Raw genomic sequence first — 20,147 nt, 5'->3', positions numbered from 1 at the left:
AAAGTTATAGCTGTCTTTTCTAAAATATGCAATTTGTCACCCTTGTGCAAAAATGCCTATTTTATGTGACCACACTTGTAACTACACTGGGAAACATTAGGTTGACTTATTTAGTTAATAAACGCCTTCGTGTGAGCGTTGCTTATGTTAGAGTAGTTAAGTTTAGTTTTACTCTGTGTTTGTCAGGGACCGTTGACAAAAACATTCTCATGAGAGAAACAATCTAGATTTAGCTACTACCTAATTGTATGCGCAGTCCCTGGCTGGTACATCGGTGTTAAATAAGCTATAAAATACAAATACATGTCCAAGATGTAAGATTACAAAGTAAAGCCAGATAAGAAAAAGATGTCCTGGTTGTTTGGAACTTGCTACATTATACAGGCCCTATGCTGATGAGGCTAAACATAGTGTAGTTAACCCCACTAGGGTTAAAGTCCTCTTACCAAAGAGATGTTTTCTTCAGTCGGTTACTTCAGCTTCTGTTCGAGGTTCTTTATAAATATAAATGCAACTCTCAACTATTGTCACCATTTTTTTTTTAAACAGGACGTGTGTTAATGGCTCTCCAGTAACCAGTGCTCTGCAACTCCACCATGGGGACCGAATCCTCTGGGGAAACAACCACTTCTTTAGGTAACCGCTGTTCTTTCTATTTAATTTATATTTTAAGTCTTTAAAAAAACTCCCATCAATCGGTTTGGGCTATTTGTATAAAATATTTTTGAGTCATGGATGAATGCATTTAACTCACTTTCAGGATCAACCTGCCTAAGCGGCGCTCTCGGGCTGCTGATGATGAAGAGGGTGAAGGTGGTGTGATGAAGAACAGTGGTAGCAGTGAGCAGCTGGATGCAGATGGTGATACAGCCAGTGAAGTGTCCAGTGAAGTCAGCTTCTCGTATGAGTTTGCCCAGACAGAGGTCATGATGAAAGCCCTGGGCAGCAATGGTAAGATGTGTTAGGACACTATTATGGAAAACAGCATGTCTTTTTCACTTCCTGTCTGACTTCTCAATGTTGTGTCAATTCAGACCCCATGCAGGCAGTCCTCCAGTCTCTGGAGAGGCAGCACGAAGAGGAGAAACGGTCTGCTTTGGAGCGACAGAGGCAGATGTACGAGCAGGAGCTCCAGCAGTTGCGTAAGAAGCTCAACCCAGAACGCCTGTCCACAGGTCAGTCTGGAGGGCCAACAATTGGGCAGCAAGGTCCAGGACAGCAATCTCACTATCGCAGCATGGAGAGGCTCAGTATAGGAGGGATGAGCCATTCAAGCAGTGCTCAGAGCAGACTGAGGCAGTGGAGTGAGGACAGGTGAGTGTCTTTGAATTTTAGGAACATGTATAATGTGCTGATTAATACCAACTTGGTTTTCCTAATCCATCCGTTCGCCTGTCTCCCTTCATGTTGTTTTCCACCTGTTGTCCTTCTGCAGGGAGGCTGTGTTGGTGAGGAGTCTTCGGAGGTTGAGGGAGCAGATAGTCAGGGCGAACCTCCTGGTACAAGAAGCCTGTTTCATTGCAGATGAGCTGGAACGTCACACAGAGTACCGAGTCACTCTGCAGATCCCATCAGACAACCTTAATGCAAACCGCAAGGTCGTAAACACAAACATGAAGCCCTTACATGTGGGTGACCTGTCCTCTGGTGTTCCCAAAAGCTTATAAGTATGTGTGTGTGTGTGTAGAGGGATGCAGTGCTCAGTGAACCAGCGATCCAGGTTCGAAGACGGGGTCGGGGCAAACAGATCTGGAGTTTGGAGAAGATGGAGAACCGTCTGGTTGACATGAGAGAGCTGTACCAGGAATGGCAGGACTACCACTTAAATAATCCAGACGACCAAGTGAGTTAACAGCCATATGCCACCATGATAGCTTCACTGTAAACTTATTGGGAATCTTATGAAGTCACACATAATAAGCACATCTCTAACATCTACCTATTAAAATTTTCCTTGTCCAGGTAATGCGTTCATATTTCCGCCGAGCGGACCCGTTTTTTGACGAGCAAGAAAACCACAGTCTGATCGGCGTCGCCAACGTCTTCCTTTCCTGTCTTTTCTATGACGTCAAACTGCAGTACGCTGTTCCCATCATCAACCAGAAAGGAGAGGTAGAACACAATTTGTCACCAGTTTAATTCCGAGATTTCTTCTTATAGGAAAAGTAGCCCTGACTTACAGAAACAGTTTCTTTTGATAGCAAAAATTGACTCCAGGAAGCTGATTTTGATGATTGCATTTGAAATCTGAGTGGTGAATGAGCAGCTATAGAATAGAACAGCCAGAGATACAGGAAGTCTTTGGGGACAAGGAACAAATTCTGGGAAAAATTTACATGCTGTTCTCTTATTCAAGTCCGTACTTTTATTCATGAAGTCTATTTAAACAGCTTTGCATCTTTCCCCGTTCAAAAAAAAGTATTTTTCTTATACTAAAGGATGTTTTCTCTGTTTTCTTGCTGCGTTTAGGTTGCAGGTCGCCTGCATGTGGAGGTGGTAAGAGTTGGAGGGGGCTTAGAGGATAACATGGCTGGAGGAGATGAACCTGACAACAACCAAGACATTGAAGTTCAGGATCGCAAACTGGTCTGCATGGTAAGACTCATAGCTCATCAGAAAATTTAGTGCATTCAGACCATCTGAATCTTCCCAATACTTCCAGGACTATTAGGTATGTTTAGTTGGCATCTCATTTTTCCTGTTTGTCATCCACAGATTAAAATCCTGCAGGCTACTGGTCTTCCTCAGTACCTGTCCAACTTCGTCTTCTGTCAGTATTCTTTCTGGGACCAGCCTGAGCCTATCATCGTGGCTCCCGAAGTTGACACGTCATCCTCATCACCCAGCAACAAGGACCCACACTGCATGGTGGTGTTTGACAGCTGCAAGGTAAACATGGGAGGGAAGACGAGAATTTCAAGTCTTGCAACAAATCAAGAAGCTTCCCTGAGCGGTGTCTATTTTGATTTCTAGTTGTGTGAAAATGTGTTGGGGATCGGTCTGAATGGCACTTGTTTTTTGGGGGCTTGTGTAGGAGCTGGCTGTGTCCGTAACTGAGGAATTTATCGAGCACCTTACAGAAGGGGCAGTCGCCATCGAGGTGTACGGACACAGACAGGCTGATGCTGGAAGAAACCCCGCACTGTGGGACCTCAGCATCATCCAAGCTAAGACACGCACATTACGAGACAGGTAGATATAACAGAAAGAGTACATATAGATTCTTGTTGTGCAAGGAGCACAGGTGTGCAAACAGTGTCTGATTTTGTAGATGGAGTGAGGTAACACGTAAGCTCGAGCTGTGGATTCAAATCCTGGAGATAAACGAGAATGGAGACTTTGTTCCAGTGGAAGTGGTACCTGCCAGAGATGTGCGGACCGGAGGAATCTTCCAGCTTCGGCAGGTGAGGATGACACATCACAACAAAAACAGTCAACCTGTTTGAATCAGAAAACTCGAAAAGCGGGCTTCTAAATATTCTAACTAGTGTCTTGTCTTCTTAATCCTCCTCAACCTTCTCCTCATACTCCTTTAGGGTCAGTCGAGAAGAATCCAGGTGGACGTGCGCTCAGTTCAGGATTCTGGCACTATGCCCCTGATCGCAGAGATTGTGCTCGCTGTATCAGTGGGCTGTGTGGAGATCAGAAACACCACAGCAAACCAGGAAGCAGATGAGATGGACAGTTATCAGGTAGACCGCTCTGTCTACAGTGTGATTTACTCTTTCATTGAGTCATAAATTGCCTTTGAAGTAGCTGACATGAAGAAGAAGATGGAGTGATTAACTGAGTTTTTTGGTGGACAGGAAAGAGACCTGGAGCGGTTACGGCGGCAGTGGTTAGGTGCTCTCACCAAGAGACAGGAATACCTTGATCAGCACCTACAGAGCCTGGTTAGCAAAGCAGGTAAAAATATGTAGATTAGTATGCAAAATATTTATATGCACAGGTTTTAACAACTGTTTCTGATCCTAATTCACAGTTATAGCAATTTACACTTTGCAAGTGGAATAAGGTGAATGAAATGTTTAATGCATGCATGTTTTGTGCAGAAAAAACAGAAGATGACATGGAGAGGGAGGCGCAGCTCCTTGAATGGCGTTTGACTCTAACTGAGGAGAGAAATGCTGTAATGGTGCCCTCTGCTGGCAGCGGCATTCCTGGAGCACCTGCTGAATGGTACAGCCCATTAAATGATGTTCTTATTGAAAACAGCTGAAGCCCCTGTGAGCCTAAAGCTGCAGCTTCAGGCTGCTTTAAACGCTCTGTATCAAACCGCTTTAAAATTTTAAACGGCTCTTTGTGATGTCAGTGAGTGCAGATATCCCTAATATGGTCATATAAGGCACACACTCTGGTTTAAACAGAAGTCTCATCAAACCTTCTGATTGCAGTTTGTAATAACGGCTTGAAGGAAGATAAAGCATCTTGTTTGAACTGAGGAGGTGCATGTAGGCCAATTGCAAAGGATTTCTGTCTGAGAACAAAAATATTGAGCTGGAAATTAGCATACATTATAACCTTTTAAGACACAGAGGTTTAAGCAACAGATTTTTTTTAAAGGGTTCCTCTGCCTGGCATGGAGACTCACATCCCCGTCCTCTTCCTCAATCTCAAACGTAAGTCAGTCATTTGCAAAATTGTGCAGAATCTGACAAAGTGTTTATCCTTTTATATAAGTTAATGTGAAATATCTTTGATTCCCCAGCTGATGACCTCAGCTCTCAAGACCAGTTTGAAGTTCCAGAGGCTGGAGGTTGGGATGCTATCTTGAATGGAGAGGATGAGGATGACTTTTTTGATCTACAGATTGTCAGACACTACGATGGAGAGGTGAGGATAAACCTGTAATTCTTATAAGGAGGTCTTTTCATTAGAAACCCTTGTTGTAACTGAGCTGTTCACTCCACAGGTTAAAGCAGAGGCATCATGGGACTCCACTGTGCATGAGTGTCCTCAGCTCAGTCGAGGGGGATCATATCCTGAGCAGCGTGTCTATCTGACCATACGGGTGGTGGTCCAGCTCAGTCACCCTGCTGACATGCAGCTGGTGCTGAGAAAAAGGATCTGCGTCAATGTTAACCCGGGCCGCCAGGGATTTGCCCACAACTTTCTCAGAAGGATGTCAACCCGCAGCACCGTACCTGGCTGTGGGGTCACCTTTGAGGTGGTTTCCAACATCCCTGGGGTAAGGCCAATGGGAAGAAGCATTGTTTTGTCAAGCATATTATTAAACATGTTGTTAATCTTTATGATGCTTTGTCTCTTTAGGATGCTCCTGGTTCAGAGGACAGGGAGATGCTGGCCCGACTCGCTGCAAGCGCACACAACAGCCAGTCAGGCGATGATGAGGCTGCCATTGAGAAATACCTCCGGAGTGTCCTGAGTCTGGAGAACATTCTGACACTGGATAGACTCAGACAGGTAGGTGGAGATAAATAATAGAGCTGTAGATTGAATTTAAACCCACATTATGAATAGGCAGGCATTCATCCAGTCACACAGCTTTTTTTAAATTGATGATCTTCTAATATTTTCTTCTAATATATACATTAAAATACTCTGTGTTTTAGGAAGTGGCCGTGAAGGAGCAGTTGACTAGCAGAGGGAAGAGTAACAGACGGAGCATAAGCTCTCCTTCTGTTAACAGGGTAAAGATGAAATATAGTGGCAGACCATCATAGCACAGATGGCATTGCATTATATTGCAATAAGATGGGATTTTTCTCACTATACTCTTGCCTGTCCCTTCTGTCAGCTGTCTGGAAGTAGACAAGACCTGTCCACAACCTGCCTGCTGGATGATAAGGTAATACGCACTGTTGAACAGCACAAAATCATGAGTTTCTGTACTCTGTGTAACTGCTGGAGTGTTGTCTGTGCAATGTTGGAAGCTCTCTTCATTAGCGTGCATAAAGAGAGCTAAGACAGCTGTGTTATTATTGCATGAAATCAAAAACTTTACCTCCCTCTTTGTATTTAACACTGCATTCAGTTATTAAATAAACCCGATAATTTTATGCGGTCATTTAATTTACTTAGTTTAATTAATAAAAGAAGAACTTTTTTTCTAGTTAAATGTATCTACGTAATACTAGTCAGATTAATCTCAGCACCAAACACTATAGAGTTCAGCACTGAACCAAAGTAACCAACCTTAATCATTTAAATACGTTTATAATTTATTGACAGTGAGTTTTGAGAAAGTGACACTTTTTTTTCTTAGTCTGCTTATTTAACTTTGTTTACTTTTTATGCCCAACTTTAATGTCACATTGTAAAGTGCATTAGCACACTGGAACACAAACAATGTTGAAAGACCAAAAAACAATATTTCGAAAGGTTTAGGAATTTTGTTTGAACTTTTTCAGTTTAAATCAACAGAAAGACCTGTTTGCTTTTACCCTATATTTGCATAAAAAATTTTATGATTTGTTTACATACGGTTACCATATATATCTGAAAAAGGGGTATTTTCCTGTTTTTTTTTTTCTTGGTTTTTTTCTTGGTTTTGCTGTTGTTGTTTTTCTTTTAAGTAATATGCTTATTTATTATTTAAAAATAATGTGCATTAGCACAGGTAGTACATTGAAAGTAGAAACTAACCAACTTGCATCTTTTAGTTGACAAGAACAGCTATACATAAATTATACTTTGTGCTTGGAGCAGTAATTTGTGGATGCTGTACGACTCAGATATTTCAATCTTTTAAATCCAACATTATCTCTGTCTGCTCCCTCAGGGTCGATGGGAGAGTCAGCAGGATATCTACATGCCCTCTCAGTTTCCTCGCACCCTGCCCCGCCCAGCCTCCTCCCCTTCCACCTACTCCACCTCCCCGTCTTCATCACCTACTCCCTTCGGCACTCCTCCTCCACAGAACCAGGAACCAGAGCAAGGTAAACCCCTCCTTCTTTTCCCATCTCCTTTCTCTCGTCAATAAAACACTTTGGGCTCTGCTCATTACTCCATCTTACTCCCCCAGCCATTCTTTTCTCCTCCTTTTTTTCTGCCTGGATTCATCCACTTGAGCTGCTCACAGATTTCCACCTTACTTTCTCTTCTACCTTGTCCTCTTTTGTCTGATGTTCCAAAGATATTTAACCACACCATCTGCTGTTTCATTGTTCACATTATTAAATGCTGGATCCTCCATGTCCGGTGTGTTATCACACTATCTACCTGCTCTCTTTGTATTCATTTTTAGTGTAAACGTCTCCATTCTCTCCTCATCTCCTTGAACAGAGCTTTTTTTTAATGTCTGCTGTGATTAATTGAATATTGTCTGTCAGTTAGTTGATTCATAGTGATTTCATGTTAATGTCAGTTTGAATCATTCTCACTGTGACGTCCTTCTGCGTAATTCTGTTTTGAAAATAAACAGAATTAATGATGTTTAAATAATTTCTCTTTCACAGTCCAGTAATTTAGAGTGTTTATGAAATCATTTCCTAATGGCTAAAATCATCTTTGTGTTAGTTTGTTTTTTGTTTAGTGGGGTTTTTTTTGCCAGCTTCCTCTGTTAGTCTATCCCAGTATTGGGGTTTTTGCCATTTTCTGGACTCACTTTCAACTTCCAATCTTAATCTTTCATGCCTCCTCTACCTCCCGGACCTCCTCTTGTTTCCTTGCTTCCTTCCCTCTCTTCTGCCTCCTCCCTTCTCGCCTCGTCTTCCTCCTTCTCGCCTTCTTCCCTTCTTCCCCCCCCCCCCTCCAGGTCGTTCAGGACTTGCTGCCTCTTATCTTTCAGTTAAGGCGCTGGTTCCCCAGATGCCCAAACTGCTCAAGTCTCTGTTTCCAGTGCGAGATGAGAAGAAGGAGCTGAGACCTTCGCCGCAAAACCAGCAGGTCAGCAGATGGTCCAGTGCAATTCCCTGGAAGCCTTGTATTGAGTTTGTTACATATCTGCAATAGATATAATATCACTTTTTCAACTTTTATTTTTAAATATTTGAACCATTATTCTAGGATCCTTACGTTACAATATGAGGTGACTGCTGTTATTTGGCAATTTCAATAAAACTGAAATGAACTGAACTAAATTGTAGACAGGTTAATCAGAATAGATTTCTACTCTTTCTGCCCATTGAAATAGTTTATTGATTGCAGGTGACATTTTTCACTCCATGTTATGAGTTCACACATAACCATACAGACTTATGGTTACACCACTAAGCAGTTTTTACCTGCTTTCCACACACTCACGCTGCAATCGGTGCATCAGTAGCAATTTGGGGTTCAACAACTTGCCCAGGACATTTCAGCATGCGTTAATAAGCAGTAATGCTGTAGCTGCACACAAAGTTTGTTTGTTTGGTTTTTTGTTGTTGTTTTTTTATTCTTTCTTCAGGGTTTCATGGTTTCAGTAAAATATTGATGAATTATAATTGACAAATTAATGACTTGTGTAATTCTAAAAGAAAGTGTGCACTGTGTTGTTCTGTGTGGCATGCTGGCTATCAACTTATTGGCCAGATTTAGACTACTGGTGATCGATTCCTGCCATATCAGTGGTCTTAGCTGATTAGTTTGAGGATTTCTACTTACCCCCCACTTTTTAGAACTTCAAGTTATGAAAAGGAAGGGTCAAAAATGTAAATACTGACTCTTCATGTGCCAGTAAAAGTCGTTGTTTTTCACTATATCATAGAAAGATCCATCCATTTTCTTCCACTTATTGGCTGCTTTCCAAGTCCCACAGTCTAACCAAGCCTGATAGGACTGCTCCTTCAGGCTGGGAGTTGAAGATTTCGTGGACGGTAGCCTCTGCCAGGCATTCCCAGTGCGACCTCACAGGTCCAACTCACCACCAGCTGGTGATCAGTTGACAGCTCAGCACCTCTCTTCACCCGAGCGTGCAGAATGTATGGCTGGAGGAGCTAACCCCATTATGACACAATTACAAAATTGATCATCGAGCTGCCTGGGATGTCCTGGTGCCCTTATGGACACCTTTATGTTCAAACATGGTTTTCTGTGGACAAACTGTGGTTTGTACAGGAGTCCAGTAGTAGAACACCACTCAGGTGTGGCAGGCCAGTCACACCCCTCCAGGTCTCACTGACAGAATCCCCAGGTGGAGCACCGTCAAGCACTCTACCAAGGGACTCCAAGAAGGCCAGGTGCTCTAAACTGTCATTTGTTGCACAAGTGGAGATGACAGTCAGGACCTGTTTCCCGACCTGAAGGCTCAGGGAACAAACCCTCTGGTCCACTGAGGAAAAACTCTGTACAGGAAGCCATGGGGATACTAAGAATGCCCACCACACTCCGCTGCCTCTCACCAAAGATGACTCCAGAGCTGTGTGTTGAGTTGAGCCTGACTATCTCTATCCAGTACTTCTCAACCTTACACATTAGCTCAGGCTCCTTCCCCACTGCTAGCCTTGGTAGCCAGGAATCTGCCCAGCACACACTGCATCCAGCCCTTCCTGTGGGTGGTGGACTTACGAAAGGGTGGGCCCATGGACTAAGGCCAGGCCACCAGGTGCTCGCCCTCTGGCACACTTCCAGGGCAGGGAAATGAAGGAACAAAGTGTATGAGATACAAATTTTAGCAGTCTGAAAACTTTTGGCCATGACTGTAGTAAACGAACGTTGCATATGCAGCATGACATGATGTTAAATACATAGCATTGATTCAGTGCCATTAGCCTGCCACAGCCTGTTTATTTGCATTTCTTTTTTCCCTGTTGTGTCCTCGTCACTCAGCAGCACGTGCCTCGTATAGTGACCTCATCAGGAGGGGACGACAACAAAGGAAAGACCGAGACGGTGAGATTAAATCTCGTCTTATCCTTTTCATGCTGTTTGGTTTATCAGTAACTTAATTTTAATCAGGTTTAATCAGATTTTGTTTGAGATCAAAATAACATGAATACCTTTGATTAGTCATTTTTATTTGTAGTTTAATCCACTTGGTTCTTTGAGGATAAACCGCATTAGGTAACCACAGTCTCTGTTTTCAGTTTGCAGCATTAGAGGATGATTTCCATTAATCCCTGCTGCCCAATCTATCAACTAACACCCCCCATCCCTTTGAAGGGTCATTGCAACAGTCTGATAATGCACTTTTATAAATTAGGGATACTAAAAGCAACTGAAGATCCAGTACCCAAATCACGCAGTCCCATTATACAGTTCTGTAGTTCTGTTTATTCTCTTCTTTCTCTGTAAGATGCATCCTTACTAGATTCCAATTCCACATCGGTTCTTAATGTGGTCCCATTGTAAGTTTTAATGAATTGCTCTTTATGTGCAGTTTAAGACCTTTTCAGCGATTCACTCATTGGCGTAATTGCATTGTGCTTGATTTATAGAACTGCACTAAATCTGTGCCGTAGCTCACCCCGTACACAGTAACGTATGCTTTAGCCTGATATGCACCTTGGGGCTCTATAGGGAGTCAACGCAGTCAAAAGATGAGATTAGCAGACCCTAGACTTCTTCCTGTCACGTTTTATTTTGAAGGTTGATTGCTGTTGTTGATTACTCTTTTGTTTTGCCTTGTCTGCATGCTCTTATCTGTCCCCCCGGTTTCCTGTAGACTGCTATTCTACGGCCCCCAGCCAAAGACAGACGGGCAGAGCTCCCAGAAGTCTCTCCTCTTCCTGTGCATGACCCGCATGACACCACCCCTCTCAGCCCCCTCAGCCAGTCGTCAAGCGGCTACTTCTCTGCTAGCGTTTCTACAGCTACCCTGTGTGACGTTCTCCAACCCTCCTCCTCATCCTCCTCCCTCCTGGCTGCCGAGACCACGTTACCCACAAACCCCCAGCAGCAGGGCGCTGACAGGAACGATATTGTGACCTCTCCTTCTCAGTTTGGTGCCAAGGTGTCAGCCGTCCCTTCGCCTGCTTCTCACAACTCAGCCAATCACAATAGCATCACGTCCGACGTCTCCTCCGAACAGAAGCTGATAAACTCCGGAGGAAGTGAAGGCTTTGAGAGACTAGAGATCTTTGTGGAGGATGATGAGCGAGGTGGTGAAGACGTGCTGCCTGATTGGCTGACAGAAGGAGCATATGTTACAGTAGGGAACAATAAGGCGGGGACGGTGCGCTACATTGGGGTGACACAGTTTGCTGAAGGAGTTTGGGTGGGGGTGGAGCTGGACACTCCTGTAGGTATGTATCCAGTTAAAAGGATCAGCGCAGTCCACCATAGTCCTAAATGTCTGTCGATTGATGGAGGTGACCTTATGTTTGCAGGTAAGAACGACGGCTCCGTCGGAGGTCAGCGGTATTTCCACTGTAAGCCGGGTTACGGGGTGCTGGTCCGCCCAAACCGGCTGTCCTCCCGCGAGCGGACCAATCGGCAGACAGGGGAGTTTACCCCTTCTGCCCACGTCCCCATCCTGCGAGGAGAAGCCATTGTTGCACGCCGAGGGGAGAATCGCAAATCCTGGAGCAGCTGAGACATGAAAACTAAGAGCCCACAATCGTCGTTGTCCTCCTCTCAGCTATGCAACAGGCTCATACTCTACAACTGACCTACTGCCTAACCTCCTACAGTTAGATTCTACACTCACTGCATCCATTCATAGAGTCTGGATGGATATAAAGTAAACACGGTAAAGAGAACTTTCATGAACAATTCAAGTAAGATAACGAAAGACTATGCAGGATATTTGGAAGTACATGGAAGGGACCAGTTATCATGCGGGAAGATGATGCTACTTAAATTAGCAGTCAGTGGGAAGACTGCTGAGACTGAATGAAAAGCAGAACTATTTGGACCAGGAGTGAGGACTGAACCCTGCAGGCTGGATGATGCTTTCTTAGCTGATATACAGGGATGCAAACATGTGGCTTTTTTGTGGTCACACTGGGGTAATTTGGTTGGGAGCAGGGATTTTTACAGTGGGATGGAAGACTTTCAAAGGACAAGGCTAATGGATTTACTGGCCCCATCTTATTATTATTTTTTTTTTTGTTGTCGTTCATCTTTCACGATTAATTGTCAGCCTATAATAGTTGTTAAAAGAAGTCAAATGATCCTATTTGACCATAAAGATTTTCTAAAGCTGACTATTAGGCAGTGAAGATTGGCGTCACTTTTCTTTGACATTTTATTTATTTATCTCAGTTCCTGAGTACCACAAACCTCAAATCGTATTGTGGCAGTAGATATTTGCTGCGTTTTCACACTTGACATGTTTGTATCCCTGCATATGATGCCTCTACTTGATAGTCCAGAATTTAACGCTACGGTTGCCACCTTCCTGAACTCTCCAGGTCCAATTTGCAGACTGACACTTTGACTCTCCCTCTTGGACTCCTTTTTTTTTTCCCATTTTCTTTTGAAGATTGATCCTCCCAGAATGTGCCTTCACCATGGCTTGGTTTGCATTTGTCTGTATATTTAACTCCTTGTAGCCGTGTTTGTGTTGAAGAGAATGCCTTGTGCTAAGTGTGAGGTGATCTCAGGGACTGCAGAGGGGAAAGCACAGTGTGTGTGTGCGTGTGTGTGTGTAAATGTTGTACAGTGTTGCTCTGTGTGTACGTTAATGTTGTAGTCGTGATGGTGTTAAAGATTAGCGTCGTACAGCAGGAATAGTCGCGACAAAGCCACTATGAAACTGGGAGGCTTTAAAAGTTGATTTTTGCACTGGAGACATTGGATAAGGAGCTTCTGTACGTGAGCAGAACATGTCTGTGGTCATGATGCAGCGACCAGATAAGGTAACGAGAACAGGTCGGCTTTCTTTGGTGTCGTCTTTGTTTCGTTTGTTTTATTCTTTTGTTTGTTTGGATTTTTAATCCCAGTCAGGATATTCCCATGTCCCTGAAAGTGACTGATGATATCCGGACACCAGGAGGCGCTGTTTGGGCAGCACCTTAGTGCTGTGGAGGTGGAAATGGGCAGAGTATGTGCTGAGGAAAAGAAAGTGACTTAAGCTTGAGAGAAGGGTGAATTTGCTTCTATGCATTTGATCTTTTTAAAAGTAAGTTTTTAGTCCTCGTTTCTTTGTACTGACACAAATGGGAGAACGAGCTATGAGTACATTTTGGGAACGTGTTAAACCCAGAGGCAGTCCTGACTGATCTGTGGAAGAAAATTTAAAAGATATCGTAGACATTTTTTTAATTAGGTTTTATGAAACATTCCAGAGGGATGATGACATTTTTACACTGAATTTTATTCTTGTGATTTATTGTGATTTAAATCGTTTCAGTGCACCAAAGCACTATTAGGAATGAAGATGGTATATGTGTTTGCAGTGCTTTTACAAGTTAAAGGACACCTATTATGCTTTTACTCATTTCCTGTAATGTATATACTTTTACAGTGGGGAACGATCATATCTAAAATAAATGTTTGCACAAGTAATCCCTATAAGCCAAAATCTAAGGCTTTATTTAAGCTTCTCAAAATGCTCTGTTTCAGACAGTTTTTATATTCTTGGCTCTATATGACCTAATCATCTCAGGTTAATCTCAGGAGCCAATCAGGAAAGGCATCCTGAAGCGAGGGGAACGGAGCTAAAATAGCTTATTTCACTTTGAATTGAGGGGCTCCACCGAGGCCAATTATAATATAAATATGGGTTATTTTGAGTAAGTTGTCTTTTAATCTGTTACATGATGGAAGTCCAAGGAGAAAAGCAAAAATTAAAGTGAAAGTGTCAGCCTTTCTTTTTAATTGTGACTCTCAAGTTTAAGTTTCAAGTTTATGCAGCTTTCACAAGAAGTCTGACAAAACGATGCTATTCCAACATGATAAGTGATACAAAGCAAACTGTTTTCAGTCACATGGGAAAGAATGAAAATCCTGGAAATGAGCATAATAGATCTCCTTTAAAGGGCCAATCCAGTTCAGTTCTCATTGAAAAGTTTTACTACCTGTGAAAACGTCCTGTAGCTCTGAGGAGGAGCTTTATACACCTGAGCAAATGACACTTTTCTATAAATTTATACCATGAAGCCACAGATGCATTAACCTTGTGGTGAGACTCTAATAAAAGCTGCTACTGAGTTGCATTATGGGAGATGTTTTTTTGGAGGGTTCTGGAGTTTTGTTGGCTTTTGCTTTTTTAATTTAGGCGGTCCTTTTTGGAAAGGCTACACTAAATCTCTGGAGTAATGTCGAGACTGAGGTGAGGAAGTGTTCGGTTTGTCTCAGAGGGAGGATGAAGCACGGCCAGATGGTTTTAAAGGTGGAAAATAATTCATTTTGAACGTTCTTGGGATATTTTAGCTCTATGGTTCCTTTAAAAGAGCCTCCCAATGAACTGAATAAGTTTTATTGAAGGATGAGGCAGGTTTTTGGTGTCTGTAATGGTTTTCAGGTTCCTGATGTTGATGATGGAACGGTTATCTGGATTACTGTGTGCTTATACTGTAAACACACTATGTCTGAACACTATCGTCTTTATGGATCCATCAGTGAAGTTACTATTTATGTTGAAATGCTTGTGTGCACGCAGTGATCGCACACAAGCTGGTAAAGCCTTTTTATTTGAATAAATAAATGTTGCACAAATGATTTAATTAAAATCGCTGCTATTAGCGTTGTAAATTTACCTGTAAATGAATCAGTTGATTACTCGTGTCTCATACTGTACGATAGATTGGATCTCAGTAGTAGTGTTTAATTCCCAAATTAACAAACAAAACTAAAGTCCGTGCTCCTGGTTCAGTGGCCCATATATTTTTATGACTTAGTAAAATTCTTACGAATGAGGCGCTTTGTCGTATGAGCCTCGAAGAAGCGATGGGCAGGATATTTTCTGGGTGAAGAATCACTTCTGTACAGGAAACTGATTGAATATATAAGATGAGGCTCCACAGTCTATTTTATTATCTGTGTATTTATTGTCTGGCCATAAAGTCCAGACCTCTGGAGTCCTCTGATTGGCTAGTTTCTGCCTGTTGTGTCATTAGTTAGCAGGTTGTGAAGTGCTCTGTCGGTTAGTTTTCAATAATGTGGTCTGTGACAGTTCGGTGGTAATAAAGGAAGTGTTCCTGTGTGCGTTTGTGCGTGTGGGTGAGTGTTGAGTGCACCTGTCTCTGATTCAGTTGTGTCTTTGAGTCGTTGCCAAGATGGGAAAATAACCGTCAGCGGCCGTTTCACGTACATTTCCTGGGACTTCAGCATAGAGCGGCAAGCCTTCGCCCTCGCTGCTCTACTGGCAAAAATACTAATTCCAGTCTCTGCGGCCGGCAGACTTTCCCGTCCTGGTGTCTGCTCTGCTTTGTGTGTTTGAGATCACTTCAGGCTTCTGGATGTTCTTTTATGTTGTTGTGCCTCAGAAACCATGTGACCATGTATCTTTCACACACTTTTTTCATATCAACGCTTCAATTCATTTGCACAAACGCCTCCAGAGGGAATTGAAGACTTAATTTCTGGAATTATTGTACATGTAAGAAGAAAAATACAAACTGTTTTTTCTTTTTTAAAGATGAAGTGGGTTTTTTTGTTTCAGATTACCTGTTTTTCTTCTCCTTCTCCTAGTATGATTTTTTAAGATTACTCACTGTTTTCCTCCCAGAAGTTAAACTGTAAAATGTAGAGCCAAGCAGAGCTAAGCTCCAATGTAGATGGACTTCTCTTCCAGCACAATCTCCTGTTTAGCTCCCCATAGCAGTGGATCAAGTGTGATGAGGGCATAAAGCAGATAAAAATACAGCTCTGTAGACTGCAGGATGCTCAAGAGCCACACGTCAACAAGAGTCGATTTCTTTTTTCTTTTTTTTTCTTTTTTTTAAAGAAGAACTGAACAAAAGGAAGTGTAGCATTAGTAATTGCTCTTTGGGTGAGTTAAATATTCTAGCTTCAATTCAAAAGGCTCCATCTCTGCTGCAGTAGTTTTAAAGATTAGAGGTAGAGATTGTTTCCATGACACTACCATCAAGACCACATTTAATTCTACTTGTATTCCTGTGATATGGATCCAAGCATAGCCATCTATGTCGGTCTGGACGAATCTTTTGTCCCTCACAGTTTCTTTTGCTTTTATTTTGCTCATTTTCAGTCCCATGTCTTTGCATCGTCTGTCGTACTGCCTGCAGCTGCATGCTGAGTATAGGATCACTGGTTTTGAGCAAACCCCCGCCTGCCTTAATGTGGCCTTCAACCTGGAGCCAGACTAGTTTCAGCAGCAACAATTTCAGCTCTGCTCTGTACTAAACTCAGCAGTATTCAAAAGGGTCATTCCAAAACCACAGAAAGCCAGTCGGGTTTAATTTTTAATGGTTTGGTCCACAGGAGCTGTCAGGTTTATTACTCTCTTCCAGTTAAAGGAAGGCTAATGTGTCGCCCCCTAGTGGGTACCAATGCCTGACTTCCTCACAGGGAATTTTCTATATAGCTAGACAGTGAAATCTAACCCACCACTGCCCTGCAGCAGCAACCTAACAGCTACTTGGGATCAAATCTTATCTTCGAAATTGTATTTTCTTGGATTTGTGTTGGACAAAAGCATATTTGCCTGCCTGGGTAGTTAGTTTTCACCTTGAAACTACCTCTGCTTATGCCACCTCCTGCTCCGAGGCCCTTTTATAGTTATTTTTTTTACAGCCTTTCACTGCTGGCAGCAAGTTCCTGTTTTCTGTGCTAGCATAAACTGCACAAATGAGCAATATGAGGGCATCGGGCGATGCATTACCGCCTTGTTGCATGTGCATCATTTAAGATACGTCTGCTGGTGTATTTTAAAGGCTGTTATCAATTCCTCTGAGGTACCAGCCGCCATATTTTTACCGAGCTGAGCGATTGGTGCTTGCCGAGTCAGAGAGTTTACTGCTCTTGTTACTCCTGCAAAAAACGACGACAAAAAAATTATTTTCAGTCGTGTATGTTTTAACCCATTCAGCTGAAAATATTTAAATATTCAAGTGTTTGTTTATTGGGCTTCAGCCTGGTCAGCAGTATTAATAAAGCCCATCTATCATCTTAACTAATCATTATCGGTCACTGCTACTATTGATCCTTTAGGGCAGGTTTGTCCTGATGTGTCATTTGTATGTGTGAGTGCACCATCCAAGTGCTTGTTCGATGTATGTATGTGTGTGTGTATATATATGCTCATATTAAGAATTATAAAAGAAAAAATCTGAGCACAAGTTTGGGTTTTGATTAATTTAATTGTTTTATGTAATTATATGCTGCAATCCAAAGAATAAACATGTATTATAATAAGTTTTTTCTTTTTCTTTTTTTAAAACCATCTGAAGGGTAATCTGATAAGATTAAATAAAATTTAAAAAAGAGGAATATTAACAGAGTATTTGTTTGTTTGTGCCTAGAAGATTTGATGCTTGAAGTTTTTAGAAATAACTGCATTTTGTTTGTTTCGTTTGTTATCTCACAACACAGCTGGCACCACTGGAACTTTTTTCCATTTTCTGGAACTTTACCTGTAAGTTTACAGATTTCCTGTTGTGTTTCTTTCATGTGTTGAAACAGCACTTATTTTGCTTCATTTCAGACTTTTCATTATATGTAAATTATTTCAGAGTATACATAAATTCTTAATACTAGAAGACACCACAACTTTTTTGGGGGGGTTTATTATGGACTTGTTTTACTGGTCAGCCCATTTAAGTTCAAATAAGGTCAAATGAACTGAAGTGAGTCAGTCTTGCTGCCAAGTTTTCATTAGACTGTGTAATTTGCTCAGATTATAGCGCAGAATTAATCGTGCGTCCTCCGACAAACACTCCTCTGATTTAAAAATGTCACAGCTGAAAACTCAAATATACAAGTTAAGGCGGGATTGTTTACACCACTCAAGGCCAAGACAAAAAGTTATTAGGTACTTTAAAATCACTTTAATTCCAGTCAGATACCTCAGCCTTCAACTTGGTGTATTAATTGATGTGGCTCAAACTGCTTCAACTACAAATAAGTCGAGTTTAAAACAGATTTATTTCTTCATGTAGAAAATATCTATTTTCTTAAGACTTCAGAGCTCCTGCTTTTTCCAAATTGGTAACTGAGCCACATTAACAGGAAATACAGAAGCTTAAACTGGAATTATTTTGTTAATACTGTGGAACAAATATTCCTTTGGCCCACCACATGTTAATACACGTCTCTGCATTTAATATCTGGCTTTCTTCCTCTTCATGGCTTTTGTCTCGTCTCCTTCATCAATCCATCCAGTAGTGGCAGATGGCTGCTCCGTCCTGAGCCTGGAGGTTTCTTCCTGTTAGGAGTGTTTGTCTTTCCCACTGTCACCAAAGCTCTTGCTCATATGGGGTGGTGTGATTGTTGGGGTTTTCTCAGTATTATTTTAGGGTTTTTACCTTAAAGTACAACATGCTTTGAGAAAATTGCTATTGTGATTTGGAGCTATACAGAAATTCAACTGAACTGCGAATTATTTATTTATTATTAAAGCAGTAAGACTACAGAACGGAGCAGTTTGCATATTTCGTGTCATTGGGCAGGGCTCAAGTGGGAACACACATACTTCAAGAGTAAAATGCTTAAATCATAATGGTATGAGTGTTTCACGCTAGTTTCATTGAACTGGGAAAAGGGAAAAAGCTTATGGACAAACAAGGTAAGTTTTCCTATTTTCTGGCTTCCTTTCTTGTTGTCCAGCCCACTGCACATACTCATTCGTTTTCTCCGGTGGTCGCAGGCACAGATCACACTGTACGCATAATGCAATTGCACAAAGCCGTTTTACAGATCTTTTATATCAGTGGGGTTATTTTTTTTCCAGTTCCAGTACCACAAATGACTACTTTGGAAATTAGGCAGCAATCTAATCACAACCTCTTGGCCCTCAGGAAGCAGATGACCTTATTTGGATGTCAAATTCTTTTACTTGTGCTGGTTTTATTTTCAAACTGTAACTTAAAGTGTTGCTTCAGACAGTATAGTGACAAGAGCAGACACTCAGAACGCATTTATATCTTAGTTTGCTCACTAGTTACCGGAGATTTCAACCAAAGTCTCAAATGCCTTAAATATTCTGTAGTGAGATGTGCTGGTAAAGAAAGCACAGCAGCACACTGATGGAGTCTGATCAGTTTTTATTCCCTTGTAAATAGAATATCAATAAAAACACACCTTAAATATAACATAAGGTTTATCCAACAGATGAAAAAGTAACAAAAGGCCTATGTAGAGTTTCTACATAGCGATTACAGAACAGTCTACTGTCCAAAAAAGGCACTAAATCCTGAAATAGAAAAGAAGCAAATAAACAAAGAAAAATCAATTTAAACTGATACAACAAAGATCCTGCTGAGGTTTGATATTTTTCATTTTACAGAGATTTATTGAAGAGCTTATTGCCACAGTGAAATGGCAACCACTGCTTGTTTTCCTCCTGGCTGATTACATGAGAACATCAACACCGGAGCGTCTCCATTTCACGTTGACCACATGAATGATAGATGTGTTTTTCACCTTAATTTAAAAAAAACCCAAAAAACAGCTTTTTTTTTTTTAAAACTCTTTAAACGTGAAACTGCATATCACAACACTGAGCAATGAAGGAGGAATGAAAGCGCCTCACATGAGAGGCATCAGTCTCAAATGAGCTCACTACCTTAACATGCACCCTGATTTTGTTAAAGGAAGCATCTCACATCCAAACTTTCCTGTTGAATAAAGTATTTGCTGTACTATGTGGACCACCGGCCAAAGTGATGGCGGGATATGGCACAGACGAGTCAAGGTGTAGTCAGTGCCAAACATATGCACAGGTAGATGTTCAAAAAAAACAAACAAAAAAAGAAAAACAGTTCAACAAGGCAACAGAGGACTGAAGGCAGATGGAAACACGCAGCATGAATGGCCTGACAGAGCAGCACGAGCAAAGGCTTTTCTGTTTCTGTCCTACTGCTTTTTATTTCATGAGAACTTTAACTGTATTAGGCAGTTTCTGGCACAAAAAGAGTCCATTTAGATCAAAACAGACAAACAAAAGCACAGTAAACACCAGAAAAGACTGCGGTTTCTGTTATTAGAAGCAAATATGGGTTCTTTATGTAAGGAGGATTAGCTTATTTCTTAACATTTAAATCTGTGTTTACTCTCACTTTTGTAAGGTCTTCTAGTGGTGCTTAACAAATTATCGACACCGTTAGATCCACCTCAGATTTATCTATCCAATCGTTTTATTAGACCGCGATGGGTAATCAAACTAAGACGGTGACCTTGCCTTTATTTTTCATTTGCAG

At 41.6% G+C, this 20,147-nt stretch overlaps 1 protein-coding gene across 7 annotated transcripts in view; it reads left to right on the top strand.

Moving 5' to 3' along the window:
- kif13ba (kinesin family member 13Ba) overlaps positions 1–17,069 on the top strand; it is a 45,423-nt gene extending 28,354 nt beyond the window's left edge. For 4 of the 7 annotated variants that reach the window (XM_006779721.2, XM_035905089.2, XM_035905097.2 and 1 more), the window contains exons 16-39: positions 550–636; positions 761–951; positions 1,035–1,314; positions 1,436–1,598; positions 1,688–1,843; positions 1,963–2,112; positions 2,470–2,595; positions 2,716–2,889; positions 3,035–3,192; positions 3,272–3,404; positions 3,537–3,692; positions 3,807–3,906; positions 4,053–4,179; positions 4,564–4,619; positions 4,709–4,833; positions 4,913–5,188; positions 5,272–5,424; positions 5,574–5,651; positions 5,759–5,809; positions 6,743–6,899; positions 7,718–7,848; positions 9,712–9,774; positions 10,547–11,126; positions 11,211–17,069. In XM_006779721.2, the coding sequence (XP_006779784.2) occupies positions 550–636; positions 761–951; positions 1,035–1,314; positions 1,436–1,598; positions 1,688–1,843; positions 1,963–2,112; positions 2,470–2,595; positions 2,716–2,889; positions 3,035–3,192; positions 3,272–3,404; positions 3,537–3,692; positions 3,807–3,906; positions 4,053–4,179; positions 4,564–4,619; positions 4,709–4,833; positions 4,913–5,188; positions 5,272–5,424; positions 5,574–5,651; positions 5,759–5,809; positions 6,743–6,899; positions 7,718–7,848; positions 9,712–9,774; positions 10,547–11,126; positions 11,211–11,416 (3,877 nt within the window). In that variant the 3' untranslated portion in view covers positions 11,417–17,069. The remainder of the gene's footprint in view (positions 1–549; positions 637–760; positions 952–1,034; positions 1,315–1,435; positions 1,599–1,687; positions 1,844–1,962; positions 2,113–2,469; positions 2,596–2,715; positions 2,890–3,034; positions 3,193–3,271; positions 3,405–3,536; positions 3,693–3,806; positions 3,907–4,052; positions 4,180–4,563; positions 4,620–4,708; positions 4,834–4,912; positions 5,189–5,271; positions 5,425–5,573; positions 5,652–5,758; positions 5,810–6,742; positions 6,900–7,717; positions 7,849–9,711; positions 9,775–10,546; positions 11,127–11,210) is intronic. The other 3 variants (XM_035905103.2, XM_035905099.2, XM_035905098.2) reach the window with 3 other exon arrangements.
- Positions 17,070–20,147: the final 3,078 nt, after the last annotated feature.

This window comes from Neolamprologus brichardi, chromosome 1 (genome assembly GCF_056152115.1).
Source record: "Neolamprologus brichardi isolate AB-2024 chromosome 1, ASM5615211v1, whole genome shotgun sequence".
Classification (NCBI taxonomy): Eukaryota; Metazoa; Chordata; class Actinopteri; order Cichliformes; family Cichlidae; genus Neolamprologus; species Neolamprologus brichardi.
Note: the sequence above shows the minus strand (reverse complement) of the source record. Positions and strands in the feature narration are given on the sequence as shown.